The 19,254-nt window shown below is 45.3% G+C and overlaps 1 protein-coding gene across 1 annotated transcript in view; it reads left to right on the forward strand.

The window, feature by feature from the left end:
• Window positions 1-18,505, forward strand: part of SDC2 (syndecan 2) — a 206,364-nt gene extending 187,859 nt beyond the window's left edge. The window contains exons 3-5 of the mRNA XM_082258211.1: window positions 3,418-3,560; window positions 5,457-5,571; window positions 18,258-18,505. Coding sequence (XP_082114337.1) covers window positions 3,418-3,560; window positions 5,457-5,571; window positions 18,258-18,421 — 422 coding nt within the window. The 3' untranslated portion in view covers window positions 18,422-18,505. The remainder of the gene's footprint in view (window positions 1-3,417; window positions 3,561-5,456; window positions 5,572-18,257) is intronic.
• Window positions 18,506-19,254: the final 749 nt, after the last annotated feature.

Below are 19,254 nucleotides of genomic sequence, written 5' to 3' on the forward strand. Positions count from 1 at the left end.
TGTAAAATCTTACCGTAAAATCCTTTTCTCTTAAGCTCATTGACAGACGTAGTACCCGCCCCTCTGTTTTGGAGTTGGGTTGGGTTAAATTCTCTAAACACTGCTTTGTGACATAACTGATTTGCTGTAGCAGAGAGAGAGAGAGGATATACCCTCTGGGACTGCGCCCCTAAGGTGTGGCCAGAACGTTTTCTTTCCTGTCTAGTCCTACTCCTGTAGAGGGCAGTATAACCCGAGTTGATATTAATCAAGGAGGACTACGTCTGTCAATGAGCTTAAGAGAAAAGGATTTTACGGTAAGATTTTACAAAAATCCATTTTTTTCAGCCGATGTGTTTCGACCACCAAAATTTTAGTGCATTTCTAGATAGTAGGTGGCACGATTGGCTGCAGCCACTGCCAGCATGTAAAAAATCGTATGTAACCCGTGTGTCGCCCCTGCTGCTGGTTAAACACAATTGACGTTTACATGTCAGACCTGAATAAATGAGTCCTTTTTGCAGCAGGTTGGTTATTCTGCAAAAGCCTGGCTACTGATCAATAATTTATTCAGAGCCGACATGTAAATATGGGGGGCAGAGCCAGCATAGTGTGCTGCAACACCCCATCAGGTCCACTTTGATAGCCAGTGGGAGGAGCTTTTTCCTGTATGTTACATAGTTGCATAGTTAGTCAGGTTGAAAAAAGACACAAGTCCATCTGGTTCAACCAAAAAAAAAAAAAAAAAACCGTATTGAAAACCCAACCATACAATCCCAAAGACACAATCCTATACCCGTTGTTGATCCAGAGGAAGGCGAAAATAAACCCCAGCAAAGCATGATCCAATTTGCTCCTTCCTGATCCCCGAAAGGCAATCGGATATTCCCTGGATCAACTTTACCTAAAAAAAAAAAAAATTGAATACCGATTTATATTATGTACACCTAGGAAAGAATCCAGACCTTTTTTAAAGCAATCTAGTGAGTATGTGTAATTTGATTAGCCAGGAGAAAAGCAAGGGGGACATAAGTGTCACAACTGGTGTAGTTGAGTGTTGCATTCCCCAATCGGTTTGCTCTGGCAGCCAGTGCGTGGAGCCAATGAAATTATACACAGGCAGAAACGACTCCTCCCAACGACCATCAGAGTGGACATGATCGGGAACTCATTGCCACAAGAATGGCCAGAGCACTAGGTCTGCCGACATTGTTGGCAGGCTGTAGGTAGCTTGAGCCGCCTAGAGCCTTTTTTTCAAGCCTCCAAGCGCCCTAGCTACCAATAATGCACATTTGCACTGTACGCATGTAAACATTACAGAGACTTTGATATTCATAAACTGTATGGGCAACATTTCACGTAGGATCTTACTGCCAGCTTCGGGTAGAAAGGTCTAGCATTTATGGGCATATCGTATTACACCCGTGTGAATGAGTCCAATTGCAGTATATATTCAAGCTGGCAAAACTTGTTTGTGTCAGCCACATCTGGCCAGTGCCAACTTCACCAGTAAAAAAAAAAATACTAAATGCATGTATTCTACACATGACCTGCAAATATACAAGACCGCAAAAAGTCTGTTCTCAGATCCAAACCACATCTGTCTGTATATATTTCTTTCATTGTTGGGTGTGATTGAGAGTATTAGTTGTTACCTGTGACCACATTACTCAAGCATATCTAATAATGATTATATTTATGTTTAGTATCGTCCGTTGCAAAAGTTTGGTAGCTGGAAACAGCCAAATAATTGGTATTTTTAGATGAAGGTCAGCAATAGGTACCTATGGCCTTCTATTGTTTGCTTCATCACAGGTTTCTGGTAATTTCTGTATGCCATTGTCCCTGTGATAGAGAATATACCTGATATAGGCTACAGCTATTGTATGGTGCGAAAGATGCATTAGAGTCTCTAAATAAGAAAAAAAAGATGTTACTCGGTGCACATGGAAAGCACTGAAGTCTAAGAATCGTGTTTTTAATCAAACTGTTCATTTGCCTTTGTGTTTTGTAATCAAATAAATTACAGTAAGTGGGTCCTGCTAGTCAGTAATAAAATACTGACTTGATAACACTGCAACTATTCATTGGATATGACAAATGCTTGAAAAAAATAGAACAGTCAACATATGAACTTGACCCATCCATGCCCAAAACAGTGCCTTCATTGTTCTGTGCCACCCTCGTCCTGTATGCTAAATATAACTATATCATGTAAAGGTTGCCTTTATAATAATGTAAAATAATTAATTTGCTAGGATGAAAATATATAGGGTTTTTTTTTTTTCTTCAATACGGCACAATTTAGTAATTCAGTCTTTGCCCTGTATTACATAATATGTTGAAACTAATGTTCTTGTAATTCTTACAGTATTTCAGAGTGTTTTGGAGATATGCAATATGTCTGGGATATATTGCATTAGTGGAACCCATCTATAGTGTAGGTGGCTTATTGCTTTGGGTTCTAAGGGTGGGTCAGCTCAAAGCCCAAGAGTTTTTTTTTTTTTTCAGTCTTAAAGTGAACTTGTTTTTAATATAAAAGTAATAGACCAGAATTGAAAGTGGATCCTAGGGAGCATCTGATAAAGACAGGTCGCGCTGGTTCCTCGGCAAAGGCTTTCAGTGCATCCATGAGCCCCAATTGCTTATGCAAACTTTAAAGTAGAACTAAAGGGAAAATTTTAGATTGAGTAAGGGGGGTTATAACCCCTGTAATGTTTGTTTTTGCCATCTTTGTCTCAATGGGGAGATTTATCTTCACTTCCTGTCCCATAGCAAAAACAGGAAAAAAGAGAAAATCCCTGCAAATTAAGGGAATATCTTGGCGTCCCCCAGGTTATCAGAATTAGTGTCCCAATTAGAAGATTTCTCCTCTATTACTTTTCTGGGGACAACTCAAAATTTGGAATTCTCTCTTACTTTCCCTTTCAATGATAATGGTAAACAAGACAAAAAGAGAAGATGCATCTCCCTATCGGATACACACACTGCAATAAAAGATGACTAACTGGTGTTCTAGTCCCTCTCCGCTCTATCCAAAACTTAAAAAAAAAAATTGCCTTTAGTTATATTTTAACTTTCTAGGAATTGTCAAATGGGACTGTACCCCTGCTGTGATGTAGACAAGAGCTCTTAGTAGGTTTCCTATGGAGGTGTTTATGCTCCCAGCATTCAAAGCCTGTTCTGTTTTTGGGGAGGTCCTCAAGGCCTGTTGGAGCCCCAGTTTGAGAAGCCATCTGTACCTGGCAGATGGCCTTCAAGGTTCAGACTCAAGGAGTAATAAGGTGATATAAATGTATGCGGCTTATTGCCAAGGGCATGTAAGAGGCCACAGGATTTGTGGGTTCTGATATTCTTGAAGGTGTTTATTTCTCATTATATATCAAAACTTGGAACTTTCACAGGCTGATAGACTTGTTCCATTGTCTCAATACCCAGGAGTGGCAGACGTTGATGCTGAAGAAGATCCAGTACAGCTGACGACCCTCCGATTACTTCCAGAGAGTCCCCCTACTAGTGATGTGCCAGTTATAGAGACGACTACACTAAAGATGCAGACGAAAATTGTAGTGGCAGCAGGGGTAAGTTCATAATCACACTAATTACTGTTGTAATGGAATATTTATAAAACACAAGCAGCTTACAATATTGAAGGACCCACTCATACTTTAACGCTGCATTGCATTAACGAAAGAATGTCAACCACTTCCCATCCGGGCCTATAGCAAAATGACATCCGGATGGGACTTTCGTCGATCCAGGTGGACGTCCAATAATCGCGGTGCGATCTGTCACTGACTGTGTCCATCGGAGACAGCCAATGACGGATCAGTGTACCGGACCCTTGCCGGTACCATGTGATCGCAGTGACCAGTCACAGCAGATCACATGACAATTGTAAACAATGGATGGCTTCCTTTCTTGCCATCCATTATGTACAGTTGTGTTGCTAGCTGTGATTGGTCATAGTTATCACATGGTACACACAGGGCCAATCAAAGCCCATCTTTACCATGTGATTAGCTGTGGCCAATCACAGCTAGTCACAAATAAACACATTGAATGAATCTGCTTAATTCAGTAAAAATGGTTGCTTAGCAGTGAAATTCACTAGTATAAACAATCATCTGTAAAAAATAAAAATAAAAAAAAATCCTGATCACTTCTCTGGAGTAGTACAAGTACAATGGTAACAATATATTGCTCTGGTCACAGTGTGTTAAAAAAAAAAAAAGGGAGAAAAATGTAAAACTTTAAAAAAAAAAAAAAAAAAAAATTTTTACATACTGCCACCAGCCAACTTCAAAAAACTGCGCCATGCCCCCTATTAAACACCTTTGAATGTCTGCTTTCCAAAAAGTGGTCATTCCGGGGATATTTGTACTGTCCTGGGCCTCAAGTAGTCAGTACACCAGGATTGATCAATTTTCAGATATTATACCATAGTTTGCGGAATCCATCACTTTCCTACAGACTAAATAATATACACTGATTAGGGTTATTGTCACCAAAAAAGTAGCAGAATACATTTTGCCCTACATTTATGCAGAAAAATATTTATTTGCAATTTTTTTTTTACAAAAACGTGTTTCTTTTTTTCAAAATTTTGTTTAGCAAAAAATAAAAAACCCATTGGTGATTAATACCACCAAAAGAAAGCTCTTTTTGTGTGGAAAGAAAAAGATAAAAATGTAATTTGGGTACAGTGTCCCTTGACTATGCAATTGTCATTCAAAGTGCAACAGCCCTTAGTTCTGCACTTCTGTGACCCCAAATTCAGCTGACAGCGGGCTGAAATCAGCTGACATCACTCAGCCGGCCCAGACTCTGGAGGGATCCCGACTTTAATGCTGCTCCCTCCCTTCCTAATCCCTGGTGCTCCAATGAGTGCTGAAAGAGCAGTGGAGAGAGCTGGTGGCTGACAGTCACTGGCTCTCTGCTCGTTAAAAACTGAGAACTAAGCGATCAGTGGTCTTTGATTGCTTGGTTCTCGGTCTTAGAGGCAGCGGGGGACCGATGCTGCAGCTGCCTAGGTGGGTTTAAAATCCCAAACTTGAACTAACAAACCACAAAAACCAACATTGGAAATTGCCCACTACTGTATTAGTAAATTGGAATGGAAACACAGTATGGCCATGCATTGCAGTAATGCACAGTGAAACACCTGTTACCCCAGCACAATTGTGAATAGTCAACAAGTGCTTTTAAAACATTCAAGACAAAGTGAATATAAAATATAACATTTTTTTAAATTCATCATGGATTGTTAGAATTTCTTAGGAACAACAGCAATATTTATTTGCAGACTTGGGGAAAACAGTAGGAGATCTGCATTATGCCAGGCTGCCGCACTTGCAAAGTTTCAGACTGCTGCTGTAATGCTTTGTGTTTATTAAATGCAGAGGAAAAGTAAACCTAAATGTGATAAAGCTTTTATGTCTGATTTTCTATAAACTCTTTCTATTCTGGCATCATAGGGGCCTCAGATAAGGAAGACTGAAGACTCCGTAGAAAACAACCCCAATAGTGATACAGACGTGTACACAGAGAAGCAGTCAGAGAACCTCTTTCACAGAACAGAAGTACTTGCAGGTGAGAATTTATTTGCATTGGTAATAGTTCTGTTATTTCTGCAGTTATCTCTGCTATAAAGTTGTCCTATGTTTAGATATGGAAATCGTATTTGCACACCAGTAATGCTATGTAACAAGCATAAGAGAGTCTGCTCTCTGCTATAAATTTGGGATGCACCGATCCGATATTCAGATCGTATATCGGCCCCGATACAGGCAAAATAGCTGGATCGGGGGATCGATAAAATTAACAGATCCACGGTCCGATCCAGTTTTGCTCTTTATAGCTTGTGAGGGAGCAGAGAACAGCTGTCAAAGAAAAAAAAAAAGCGCCTCCTGCAAATGCCTTTCAACTCTCCCAGTTCAGTAAACACAATGATTACAATGTATCTTTTCGTTCCGTCTGCCTGAGGAGGGAAGTTTAACCTCTTAAAGACTAAACCCATGACATTTTAGATTTTGAATGCACAATGTTATAAGGTATCTGCCGATACCGATCTGGAAGTATTATTTTGTTATAAGCTCACAAAACAGTACTTCTGGATCGGACTCGGGATCGGTGATTTCACAAAGCATAAGATCGGGACCGGGACCAAAAAAGTCGGATCGGTGCATCCCTACTATAAATGGGGCCCTTTGTGTACATTGTTTTGCACAGTACCCACATTAAAAGGAAGATGCAGGGAAAAGAAATATACTGAACCAAACATCTGCAGGAGTGTTCTCTAGCGCTCATTTGTATATTTTTCCTCCTGATTGGTTACTTCTGGCTCCTTTTGCCAGATCTTATATTAGGTTTATCTGGCTTGTGTCAAAGGGCTTTTACTTGTGTCAGAACTACTTCTCTCTGCTTAGAGGTCACTGCAGTGATGAGATTGGGTTTGGCTGTTTTTGGCCATCCTGGAATTAGGCTGTCATTTCTAGGCCAGTGACCTGTGGGTGGGGATTCCCTCCTTCCATTAAGGGGTAGAGATGCTTGTGACATCATTAAACTAATATGGCTACATGGCCATATTCATCCAATATCATCATGAGCACCCTTGCCATAATGGGTACATGCAGCTGTGGGGCAGGGGATCCAGCACTGGCATTGACAGTTGACTTCCAGGTTGAAGCGGAACCCAATGTAATCCCTAGTCACAAGGATTGCAAATGCAGGTTAATGCAGCTTAAGAGGAATACTGCAGGTCAGTAGAAGGCCAACTACAGGTCAATAGTTCCTGTCAGTTAACTCTGAATGATCTTAGAAGCATCTTAAACTACACCTGAAGTGGAACTAAACCTGAAAAAAAAATGCGAACAAGAAGGCTCTTTATTGCTGTCTAGTCAATATGGCCAAGACTGGCTCCCGGGAAGAAGCCGGAGGAGGACATGCAAGTATGGACCTTGTGGGTGTCGGACTGTTGGAATGAAGTTAGATATTTGTGTCTTTAGTTCTGTTTTAAGTGCAATCTGAATACACCTGAAGGCGCGCTTGCATCTGCCCCTTGACACTAGCCCCGTTTGTGTCCCCATTATGGAGATTTTAGCTTGTATCCTGTCCGACAGGAACAGCAGGAAGGGAGGGGAATATCATCTTTGTTGGTTTCTACAGGTGTCTCGTCCACGGATTTATGTTCACCTCATGTTTCGTGACAGCTAAAAAAAAATGTAGCACTTCCCTTAAATGTCTGCCTGGAGGTACAACCGTAAAAATGGCTAGAAGTGGAAGTTTTAGGCTGGCATTGTTATTCCATTAATATGAGATATAATCATATAAGTCTAAGTTCAGATTCATACTACACTATTATACAGCATTTAAATCACTTAAACCCACCAATGTAATGGTTTCCCAAATCCGTTACATTGAAGGCATGCCATGAATGATAATTGTAGTTGCCAGTGTGCATATGTTGGCTCTCAACCAAACTGTAAAGCCGTCCAATGGTTGGTGTCATAGCTGATCACATATACAGCACATGGCAACTGCTGATCACAATGAGGCTAAGATGGCTGCTTCCTTGACTGTAAATGATTGGAAAAACAAGTTTGGTTCCAGTAAATGCGGCCACCCCTCCTCTCCAGGTTCTTCTTCTTTCTGGTGTGCTGGAAGTCATCCCCCTTTCCCATATCCCTCGCAGCACAGCTGGCTTCCCTTCCCCTCCTTCCCATGCCGGCTGCTGCGGGGGATCTTCAGGATGGAGAGTGGCGTGGGGGGGGGGGTTAAATTTCATTTCTCTGTCGCTCATTGACAGACGTAGTCCTCCTTGATTAATATCAACTCAGGTTATACTGCCCTCTACAGGAGTAGGACTAGACAGGAAAGAAAACGTTCTGGCCACACCCTAGGGGCAGTCCCAGAGGGTATATCCTCTCACTTCCTGCTACAGGATATCATTTTTTTTTCTGTCTAGTTAGGAGTAAGGACCTAAGTTCCTTGCTGGGATCTTTGGTCCTGGCAAGATTTTTTAGAAATACTTTTTTTTAGGCAGCTTTTCTTCTCCAGTGTTCCTGTGAGATCTTCAAGCAAGTACGCTGAAACTGGGCGACGGGCTGGATGTTGAGATCCAGTGGTCACCCCAGTTCAGCCTACGAGCGCGTGCAGGCCATAACTCCGCGCTGGGTCGGCCGCGACATAGTCCCACTGGACGGGGACTGACCCTGCGAGTTAAACGTCTCGCCTGGACGCCAATGACCAGTTGCAAACTGAGTCACGGCGTCCGTATTGGTCGACAGCCCCCCCACCCCGGTGGAGAGGGGTTCTGTCAGGAGTTGGCGCCCGCCTGGTTCCAGTATGGTAAGTAAAATGTTCCCCCTCTCCCCCTGTCGGGTTTGTTGGTGGACGCGGGCCCCTCTCTGGGATGGATGGACGTGATCCTAGCAGGTGTCATTGATGCCCCTCTTAAGAGCTTGGTTTGGGAGCTGACTATCTATAGTCACTATATGACACTATAAGGGAGATGACTGAAGTCAGTGGCAGACTGCTAAAAGGCATTACTATTAAGGTATAGAGGTATCCTACCTGAAATAATGTGTATACAGGCCGATGCCTATGCCTGGATTACTGCATCCGCAGGTCGCCATCCTTCCATAAAGCCGATCACCTCCGCAGGCCGCACAGCCTCCCGCAGGCTGCACAGGCCGAGGACTACCTCCCGCAGGCTGCACAGGCCGATGACTACCTCCCGCAGGCCGCACAGGCCCGAGCGCACACTCCCGCAGGCCGCACAGGCCCGAGCGCACACTCCCGCAGGCCGCACAGGCCCGAGCGCACACTCCCGCAGGCCGCACAGGCCCGAGCGCACACTCCCGCAGGCCGCACAGGCCCGAGCGCACACTCCCGCAGGCCGCACAGGCCGAGCGCACACTCCCGCAGGCCGCACAGGCCGAGCGCGTACTCCCGCAGGCCGCTGCTACTTTGCTCAAGCCGCCGCTATCCTCCACAGGCCGCCGCCATTTTCCTGCAGATCGCACGAGGCCGCCATATTGGCGTAGCCTCGTGTCTCCAGCATGGGGGCGGCCATGTTTGAGGTGACCAAACACCTCGAGGAGTAATTGGGAGGCGCCGGAAGGCGTGTGAAGGGGCAGAGCCGCCTCCTTGGCCCGGGAAAGCAAGCCAAAGACTTCCTGTCTGTAACAGACAGTGCTGGAAGCAGGTTGATAAGAAACTTCTGTGCATCAGGTGAGCCTTGGGGTCTCTCTCTCTCTCTCTGAGGGGTCCAAGCAGGTACACTGAGGGGCGCTATTGCGCTGGGGGACTAAGTAAAAAAAAAAAAAAATGTTTTTTCTTGCAATTAATTTTTTGTGTTTGCTGGCAAGTGTCTTGTTAATCATGAACCCTGCCACACATGTATCCCCACCTGATCTCCTCGAGGTGGCCGCAGGACCATCCAGTACCCCACTTGTGATGATGCATTATCAGCAGTTTGGAGTCTTTGGTATCCCGGGTGGAGGTAGCCTGTCAGGGACGGGGGTCAAGAAAAGCGACCCCCGCCTACCCCTATTTCATCTGATACTTCAGATACGGATTCTGAGCTGGTCATTGCAGCCCCTTTTCTGGGGTTGTTGTCTCAGGTACGGTCTCCTCAGACAGTGAGGAGGACGCTTCTGCCTCCGCCATAGCACAAGAAGCGTTGGTGGAGGCACTAGTTGTGTCTGTCCGGGAAACCTTAAATCTTGAGATTACACCGGCAGAGGTAGCTGAGACTGATATTCCTTTTTTGGTACTAGCAAGCCTACCAAAATGGCGAAGGGTTTCCCTTGCCCAAATGGGGTCGTCTGAAAACGAACCCCTGCTATTTCCAAACGCATTGCTAGGCGCTATCAGTTTGAGGTATCCCTCATTATAAGATGGACGGTACCACCAATAGTGGACCGATTTCCAGACTAAATAAAGCCACTGTTATCCCGTTGGATTGACAGAATGGGCCCCCACCCATCTCTAGGGTGGGGTGACGTCTTCCCCGGTTTCCGGATCCATGGCTTTCCAGAATCCCGGATAAAGGGGTTCGCGAGGTCATACGGTCGGGGTACAAGATCGAGTCTCGATCACTTCCACCGGTGCGATTCTTCCCTTCCAATAATCGACATCCCCGGGTCGCTTAAAAAACTTTGCGGGGGACAGCTTGATGCAACAGGGAGTGGTAGTTCCCATTCCTTGGACAGTTTCAGGGGTTCTAGTCGAACCTGTTCACAATGCCCAGGAAAAAGGGCTAGGTGCGTCCAATTCTGGTCTTGGGAGAGATGGAGTCCATCCGAACAGTGGTGGCCTCCCTGCATCAGGGGGATCCCCTGGCGTCCATAGACATTTAGGATGCCTATCTTCATTTCCCCATCTTCACAGGCTGGTTCCCACCAGGACATTGAACTATCTGGGCCTAATTTTGGATACATCCTTGGCAAGAGTGTTTCTCCATGCGGAGAAACTCCAGAAGATTCAGTCAATGATTCGGATGTTGCTGTCCGTCAACTGGCTGGGACTGATGGTCGCCTCCTTAGAGGAAGTACCGTTTGCCCAGTCTCATACCCAAATTCTCCAAGAGGAGATTCTTCTCAAATGGAATCGGAATCCCAATTCCCTGGACAATCGGATCCGATTGAGCGAGCGGACCAGGGAGGCTCTGGTCTGGTGGCTTCGGTCTCCGATGCTCAGCCAGGGGAAGTCATTTCTTCTGATAAATTCCAGGTTACCGATAAATGTGTTGGAACTGAGAGCGATCAGACTTTGTCCGATTTACTGGACCGAGCAGCTCCAGGGCAGCCCGGTTCGGATCCAATCGGACTATGCCACGGTCATGACTTATGTCAATCACCAAGGGGCACCAAGAGTGCCCTGGCGGCCATAGAAGTGGCCAACATTCTTTATTGGGCGGAACAGTTGTTCCAGCTCTCTCCGCGATATTCATCCCGGGGGTGGACATGCAGATTATCTCAGCCGTCAGATTCTGGATCAAAAGGAATAGTCTCTTCATCCAGAGGTATTTCACCAGCTGTCCCTGCATTGGGGCACCCCGGATATGGATCTGCTGGCATGTTGGCTCAACAGGGCTCGCACCCGCGATCCTCTAGCGGACGCAGCAGACGCGCTGAGCGCCCCGTAGGGGCAGTATCAGCTATTATATGTCTTCCCCCCTCTCAAGTTGCTGCTGAGATTTCTCCGCAGGATAGAGGTGGAGGGAACTCCAGTTATCCTGGAAATTTCAGGCTGGCCTCGTCAAGCCGGGTACGCCGACTTGGGCAGACTAGTCGCGGACGCTCCTTGGAGACTTCCTCTCAGGGAGTATCTGCGGTCTCAAGGACCGATCTTCCATCGTGCTTTACAGTCGCCGGCTTTAACGGCCTGGCCATTGAGACCCAGGTACTGCAGGACAGAGGATTGTCCGCTTCAGTTATTCCTACTCTAATTAAAGCAAGGAAAGCGACTTCCAGCAAAGTCTATTATCGCACATGGAAGACTTATATTGCGTGGTGTGAATCTTTGGGATTTCCCCCACGTACCTATTTGGTGACCTGAATTTTGGCTTTTCTGCAAAAGGGGGTTGAGCAGAAACTATCCTTGAGCACTATCAAGGGTCAGGTTTCAGCGTTAGCAATCTTCTTTCAGAAGCCGCTGGCTACTCATTCCTTGGTGCGGAATTTCATCCAGGGGGTGCGGCACTTAGCTCCGCCAGTGGGCGCGCCCCTTACCGCCCTGGGATCTTAATTTGGTTTTGTCGGTTCTGCAGAAACCTCCCTTTGAAAATATCAGGGAGATTCCCTTGCTTACATTATCCCAGAAGGTGGCCTTCTTGGTGGCTATCACTTCTGCACGCAGGGTGTCAGAACTGGCTGCATTATCATGCCATTCCCCATATCTAGTGGTTCATAGGGATAAGGTAGGTCTTCATCCGAAGCCATCCTTTCTTCCTAAGGTGGTTTCAGATTTTCATTTGAATGAAGATATTGTGCTACCTTCCTTGTGTCCTAAGCCCAATCATCCTCGGGAATGCGCGTTGCATTCCTTGGATGTAGTTCGGGCAATCAGGGTATACCTGAAGACTACGGAATCATTCCGTAAAACTGATTCACTTTTTGTGATCACGGATGGCCCCAGAAAGGGGTTGCCTGCATCTGCCGCGACTATCTCCAAATGGATTAGACAGACGGTGGTACAGGCTTATTCTATTAAGGGTCGGAATCCTCCGTTCCCTGTTAAGGCGCACTCCACTCGAGCGCTCAGTACCTCCTGGGCCTACCGCCATCAGGCGTCAGTGGTCCAGGTTTGCAAGGCGGCTACCTGGTCGTCGGTGCATACCTATACAAAATTTTATAAAGTTGATGTGATGGCATCGTCAGATGCCTCTTTTGGCCGCAAGGTTTTGCAGGCCGCAATTTGAGGGGACCGGTGGTCTACCTCGAGGGTTTTTCTCTATCGCTCATTGACAGACGTAGTCCTCGGTGATACAGCACCTTCGGGTTATGTTGCCTCCACAGGAGCAGGACTAGACAGGAAATTAAAATGCTCTGGCCACACCCTAGGGGCAGTCCCAGAGGGTATATCCTCTCTCTCTCTGCCTCAGCAAATCAGTTATTTTCTGTCTAGTTAGGAGTAAGGACCTAGATACCTTGCTGGGATCTTCGGTCCTGGCAAGATTTTTTTCTTAAAAAGATTTTTTAGACAGCTTTTTTCTCCAGTGTTCCTGTGAGATCTTCAAGCAAGAAAGCTGAACTGGGCGACGGGCTGGATGTTGAGATCCGGTGGTCACCCCAGTTCAGCCTACGAGCGTGTGCAGGCCATAGCTCCGCGCTGGGTCGGCCGCGACAAAATCCCATTAAGGGACTGACCCCGCGAGTTAAACGTCTCGCTGAAACGCCAAAGACCATGAGTCACGGCGTCCGTATTGGTCGACAGCCCTCCCGCCCCGGTGGAGAGGGGTACTGTCAGGAGTTGGTGCCCGCCTGGTTCCGGTATGGTGAGTAGTATGTTCCCCCTTTTCCCCCTGACGGGTGTTGTGGTGAACGCGGGCCCCTCTCTGTATGGTAAGATAGAGTCCCCCTCTATCCTATAACATGGCACAGATCCCCCTACTTTGAGTGTGATTTTATGTGCAAAAAGCCAGGAGGCTTGGTTTGGGAGCTAACAATCTAATTGTATACATGTTTAAAAGATTGTAATCAGTGGCAGTCTGGGAATCTTACTGTGATAAGAATAAGGTACCTACCAGTCAGAAGCCACGGACATGTAGACTGCCTTCCTAGTCAAATCTCCAGCTATAGCAGGCCTTCCGAACGGCCATGAGGTCCGCCAGGGCCGGTACCGCCAACCACGCCAAAAATCCCCATGCAGAGATAGTGTTGTGTGCCCTGCAGCACACCGCTATTCGGTACAGGCCGCCGCCATTTTTTTGCTGGATTGCACGAGCCGCCATTTTGGCGTAGCCTCGTGTCTCCAGCATGGGGGCGGCCATGTTTGAGGTGATCCAAACACCTCGTGGAGCTAGGGGAGGCGCCGGAAGGCGTGCAGAGGGGCGGAGCCGCCTCCTTTCTTCCTGGGCAGCCAGCCAAAAGACTTCCTGTTTGTCAAGACAGCGCTGTAACCTGTTGCAGTTAAACTCTGAGCATCAAGTGGTGAGCCTGGGGGTCTATCTCTCTCTCTCTCTCGATCGATAGGGATCCCTAGCAGGTAACACTAAGGGGCTTTTGTGGCACTGGGGGTCTGTGAAAAAAAAAAAAAAAAAAAAAGTTTTTTATTTTTGAATTATATTATCCGGGAAGTTACTGGAATAATCATGGACCCTGCCACACAAATTCCCCCACCTGTTTCCCTCGAGGGGGCCACGGGACCCGCCGGTGCACAGAGTGTAGAGGCATTTACAGCAATTTTGGAGTCTATGGTGGCTCGGGTGGAGGCGGCCTGTCAGGGACGAGGGTCAAGGAAGCGACCCCCGCCTACCCCTATATTATCTGACACCTCTGACTCAGATTCAGAGATCGTCACTGCAGTTGCAGGTCCCTCTGCAAGGGCTGTTACCTCAGGTAAAGCTCCCTCAGACAGTGAGGAGGACGTTTCTTCTCCCGCTATAATTCAGGAAGAAGCATTGGTGGACGCACTAGTTGTGGCAGTGCAGGAAACCTTAAAACTTGAGGTTTTACCGGCAGAAGCAACTGATACAGAGATTCCTTTTGGTACTAACAAGCCCATCAAAACGGTGAAGGTTTTTCCTGTACCCAAGTGTTTTGGTAATAAGATTAAAGGAGAATGGGAGCATTCTAAACGTACCTTTACTATTTCCAAGCGTATTGCTAGACGCTATCCGTTTGAGGAATCCATCATTAAGAAATGGACGGTACCAACAGTGGTGGATCCACCTATTTCCAGGCTGAATAAAGCCACGGTTATCCCAGTGGAGGACACTTCGTCCTTTAAGGATCCGGTGGATCGAAAGATGGAAGCAGAGTCCCGCACCATCTTCTCTCTGATAGGGTCAGCATTTAGACCAGTAATTGTTATTGGTCTAGTTTCCCAGACACTTACGGAATGGGCGAGATTGGTACGCCAAGACCTTAGGGGAAAATATATTCCCCAGGAAACATCTGATTTGATGGAACAGATTATACAAGGGCTACAGTTTATCTGTGACGCAGCCTTGGACACTACTCCCCTATTAGGGCATGCATCTATGTCAGCGGTAATCCTCAGACGTGTGCTGTGGTTAAAATGCTGGTCAGCTGACCTAGGTTCCAAAAAGACCTTGACGAATCTCCCCTTTCAGGGGAATCGTCTATTTGGGGCCACCCTAGATGAAATCATTAAGGATGCCACTGGGGGCAAGAGCACTTTTTTGCCACAGGCTGCTAAAGCTAAGGGACCTCGCAACAAGCGAGGACCTTTCTTTACCGCCCATAAAGGGTTCGCACGCCCGGCTGGAACAAGCGGGAAAGGCAAGACTCCTCCAGGAGGGTTCAAGAAAGGCTGGTCGGACAAACAGAGGACCAACTCAGCCAAACCCGAAGCAAAGGAGTACACAGCCTGAAGGTGCGCCCCCACCCGGTTTGAGGGTGGGGGGGACGTTTTCACCGGTATTCAGGACATTAGATCGAGCATCAACTACTACTACCGGTGCGATTCTTCCCTTCCAACATTTAAGTACTACAGGGAGCGGTAGTCACCGTTCCCTGAATAGATCTTTTCCTTTACCTTTTCCTAAGATTAGTCTCAATTCCCCACAGGAATCGGATCTGGTTGACCAGACAGGCCAAGAAGCCTCTAGCCGGGTGACTTCGGTCCCTGAGGTTCAACCAGAAAAGATCACCCTTCCTGATAGCAATCAGGTATCTGATAAATGTGTGGGAACAGAAAACGACCAGACGTTCTCGGATGGTCGGGGCCAGATAGCTCTAGGGACGCCTGGTTCAGATCCAGTCAGCACCAGTGGTCCTAGAAATTCTAGGCTGGCCTCGTCAAGCCGGCCTGGCCGACTTGGACAGGCTAGTCGCAGACGTTCCGTGGGAACTTCGTCTCAGGGAGTGTCTGTGGTCTCAAGGACCAATTTACCATCGTGCTTTACAGTCGCTGGTTTTAATGGCCTGGCCATTGAGACCCAAGTACTGAAGGACAGAGGTTTGTCAGCTTCAGTCATTCCTACCCTTATTAAAGCAAGGAAAGCGACTTCCAGCAAGGTCTATTATCACACATGGAAGACTTATATTGCGTGGTGCGAATCTTTAGGATTTCTTCCACGTACCTATTCGGTGACTCGAATATTGGCTTTTTTGCAACAAGGGGTTGAGCAGAAGCTAGCCTTGAGCACCATCAAGGGTCAAGTTTCAGCATTAGCAATCTTCTTTCAGAAACCTTTAGCTACCAAGTCCTTGGTGCGGAATTTCATCCAGGGGGTGCGGCACCTGGCTCCACCAGTCCGCGCGCCCTTACCGCCCTGGGATCTTAATTTAGTTTTGTCGGTTCTACAGAAACCTCCCTTTGAAAACATCAGGGAGATTCCCTTGTTTACTTTATCCCAGAAGGTGGCCTTCTTGGTGGCTATCACTTCTGCTCGCAGGGTGTCAGAACTGGCTGCATTATCATGCCAGTCCCCATACCTAGTGATTCATAGGGATAAGGTAGTACTTCATCCTAAGCCATCCTTTCTTCCTAAGGTGGTTTCAGATTTTCATCTGAATGAAGATATTGTACTACCTTCCTTGTGTCCTCAGCCCAAGCATCATCGGGAACATGCGTTGCATTCCTTGGATGTGGTTCGGGCAATCAGAGTATACCTGAAAGCTACGGAATCATTCCGTAAGACGGATTCACTTTTTGTGATCACGGATGGCCCCAGAAAGGGTTTGCCTGCATCTGCCGCGACTATTGCCAAATGGATTAGACAGACGGTGTTACAGGCTTATTCTATTAAGGGTCAGAGTCCTCCGTTCCCTGTTAGGGCGCACTCCACTCGAGCGCTCAGTACTTCCTGGGCCTTTCGCCATCAGGCGTCAGTGGTCCAGGTATGTAAGGCGGCCACCTGGTCGTCGGTACATACCTTTACAAAATTCTATAAAATTGATGTGACGGCATCGACGGATGCCTCATTTGGCCGCAAGGTTTTGCAGGCCGCAATTTGAGGAGACCGGTGGTCTACCTCGAGAGTTTTTTTCTGTTTGAAAAATTTCTTTTTGTTGAGTCTCATCATTAAGGATGAGCATTGTAAACTTCTAGTTGGCACCGGTTGGGCCTTCTAGATTGGGATTTGATTCCATTTTCCCACCCCTCATTTGTGATACTGCTCTGGGACGTCCCGAAGGTGCTGTATCACCGAGGACTACGTCTGTCAATGAGCGATAGAGAAAAATGGATTTTTGTAAAATCTTACCGTAAAATCCTTTTATTTTAGCTCATTGACAGACGTAGTCCCCGCCCCTCTGTTTTGGAGTTGGGTTTGGTTAAAATCTCTAAAGACTGCTTTTTGACATAACTGATTTGCTGAGGCAGAGAGAGAGAGAGGATATACCCTCTGGGACTGCCCCTAGGGTGTGGCCAGAGCATTTTAATTTCCTGTCTAGTCCTGCTCCTGTGGAGGCAACATAACCCGAAGGTGCTGTATCACCGAGGACTACGTCTGTCAATGAGCTAAGAGAAAAGGATTTTACGGTAAGATTTTACAAAAATCCATTTTTTTCCGTTGGAATTTCAGTTGAGTCTCATCTTTTGATTGATGAGCCTTTAAAACTTCTAGTTGGCACCGGTTGGGCCTTCTAGATTGGATTTTGATTTCCATTTTCCCACCCCTCATTTGTGGCACTGCTTTGGGACGTCCCGAGTTGATATTAATCAAGGAGGACTATGTCTGTCAATGAGCGACAGAGAAAAATGGATTTTTGTAAGATCTTACCGTAAAATCCTTTTCTCTTAAGCTCATTGACAGACGTAGTACCCGCCCCTCTGTTTTTGAGTTGGGTTGGGTTAAATTCTCTGACACTGCTTTGTGACATAACTGATATCCTGTAGCAGGAAGTGAGAGGATATACCCTCTGGGACTGCCCCTAGGGTGTGGCCAGAACGTTTTCTTTCCTGTCTAGTCCTACTCCTTTAGAGGGCAGTATAACCCGAGTTGATATTAATCAAGGAGGACTACGTCTGTCAATGAGCTTAAGAGAAAAGGATTTTACGGTAAGATCTTACAAAAATCCATTTTTACTTCCCACTTCCTTTTTTTTTTTTATTTTTTTTTTTTTTTTTTTTTGTACAATCTTTTTATTAAAAAAATAAAAGATGTTTACAATTAAACAGAAGAATTTGGAAACTTTTCAGCGGTTTTACTCAGATGGAGATTGAGGAGTGTGTCCTCCATCTCCTTTCTCTGACCCAAAAGTGAGACATCAGAAGTCTGTTTAGATCCCTGATGTTTTACCAAAACCCCCCAACAGGGCTGCTAAAAAAACAGAAAAATTTGTAAAAAAATAAATAACTGTAAAAAATAATTAAAAAGTAAAATTGTTAAAAAATATTAAAAATAAAAAATCTACTTACCCCATACTCTGTCCCACTGCTGCCATTGCAAATTCTGATAAGCAGAAAAAGAGCTACTGGTACATATTTTTCAGCAGGCTTAGTGTTCGCTTTGGGCTAGAAGTTAGCAGGGAGGAGGGAGACAGCCACAGTGGTAGTTTTAGTTCCACTTTAATATAGCACTGAAGTTCAGCATTCACTAAAATGTCATATCTAACAACGTATCTAATCTTGCCTTTCAGCGGTTATTGCTGGTGGAGGTATCGGCTTCCTTTTTGCTGTTTTTCTAATCTTGCTGCTTGTTTATCGCATGAGGAAGAAGGATGAAGGCAGCTACGACCTGGGAGAACGAAAACCATCCAGCGCCGTCTACCAAAAGGCACCTACTAAAGAGTTTTATGCGTAAAACTCCCACCTAGTGTCTCTTTTTGGAGATCACTGAACTTTTTTTGTTTTTCTTTAAAATAAAGCTTTTGCATAGAATAAAGAAGATTTCTTTTTTTTTTTTTCCTTGTTCTCTAAAGAGCCTCGGAGGCAAATTATAATATGAAAAAAACCCATTGTATTTAAGAAAAAAAAAACTTTTCATGTATTCCTTAAAAACAAAAAGTATAAAAAAAAAATCTTGGCATTGTTGAGTGGGTAACAGTGGCAAAGTATTATTTTATATGACCATTGGTATTCACCAAGATGTTTCATATCTTTATGCATAAACATACAAGATGGAAAAATGACAAACAGTAGCTTTCAATCTTCGGGTCTATAAAAGGTTGTTTAATATTTTTAGCATGTCTCAGATTGCTCAAAGTTTTAGTTTTTGTTTCTTTAATTTATCTGTTTCCAAACAAATGCCTTTTTTTAGTAGTTGTCATGGTGCAATTGTCCTAGGGTAATTCAGATATACAGTATATTAGTGTAAATGTACTTTTTTTCTTCCTATGTAAACTTAAAATTTGTATAAATCTGTCTAATGATATTTTTTTTTTTCGTTTTTCTTTTTTTTTTTTTTTTTTTTACAATACCGCTCTAATTTTCAATGTACTTTCTAGCAAATTTAGTCTGACGTGCAAAATGAAAAAAGAAATATCTACTTACAAACTGTTAGTAAGCTACTTATTTTAAAGGTGCATTCACTCTCATCATTTTTGTATTATCAGCATTTAAATTGTATCTAAGCCCTTCCCCAAAAAGGTATATTTTATCCGGCATTCATTTTTGTAGTAAGGTTTGTTTCTATTT

Source organism: Pelophylax lessonae (assembly GCF_965119305.1).
Source record: "Pelophylax lessonae genome assembly, chromosome: 5".
NCBI classification, from domain to species: Eukaryota; Metazoa; Chordata; class Amphibia; order Anura; family Ranidae; genus Pelophylax; species Pelophylax lessonae.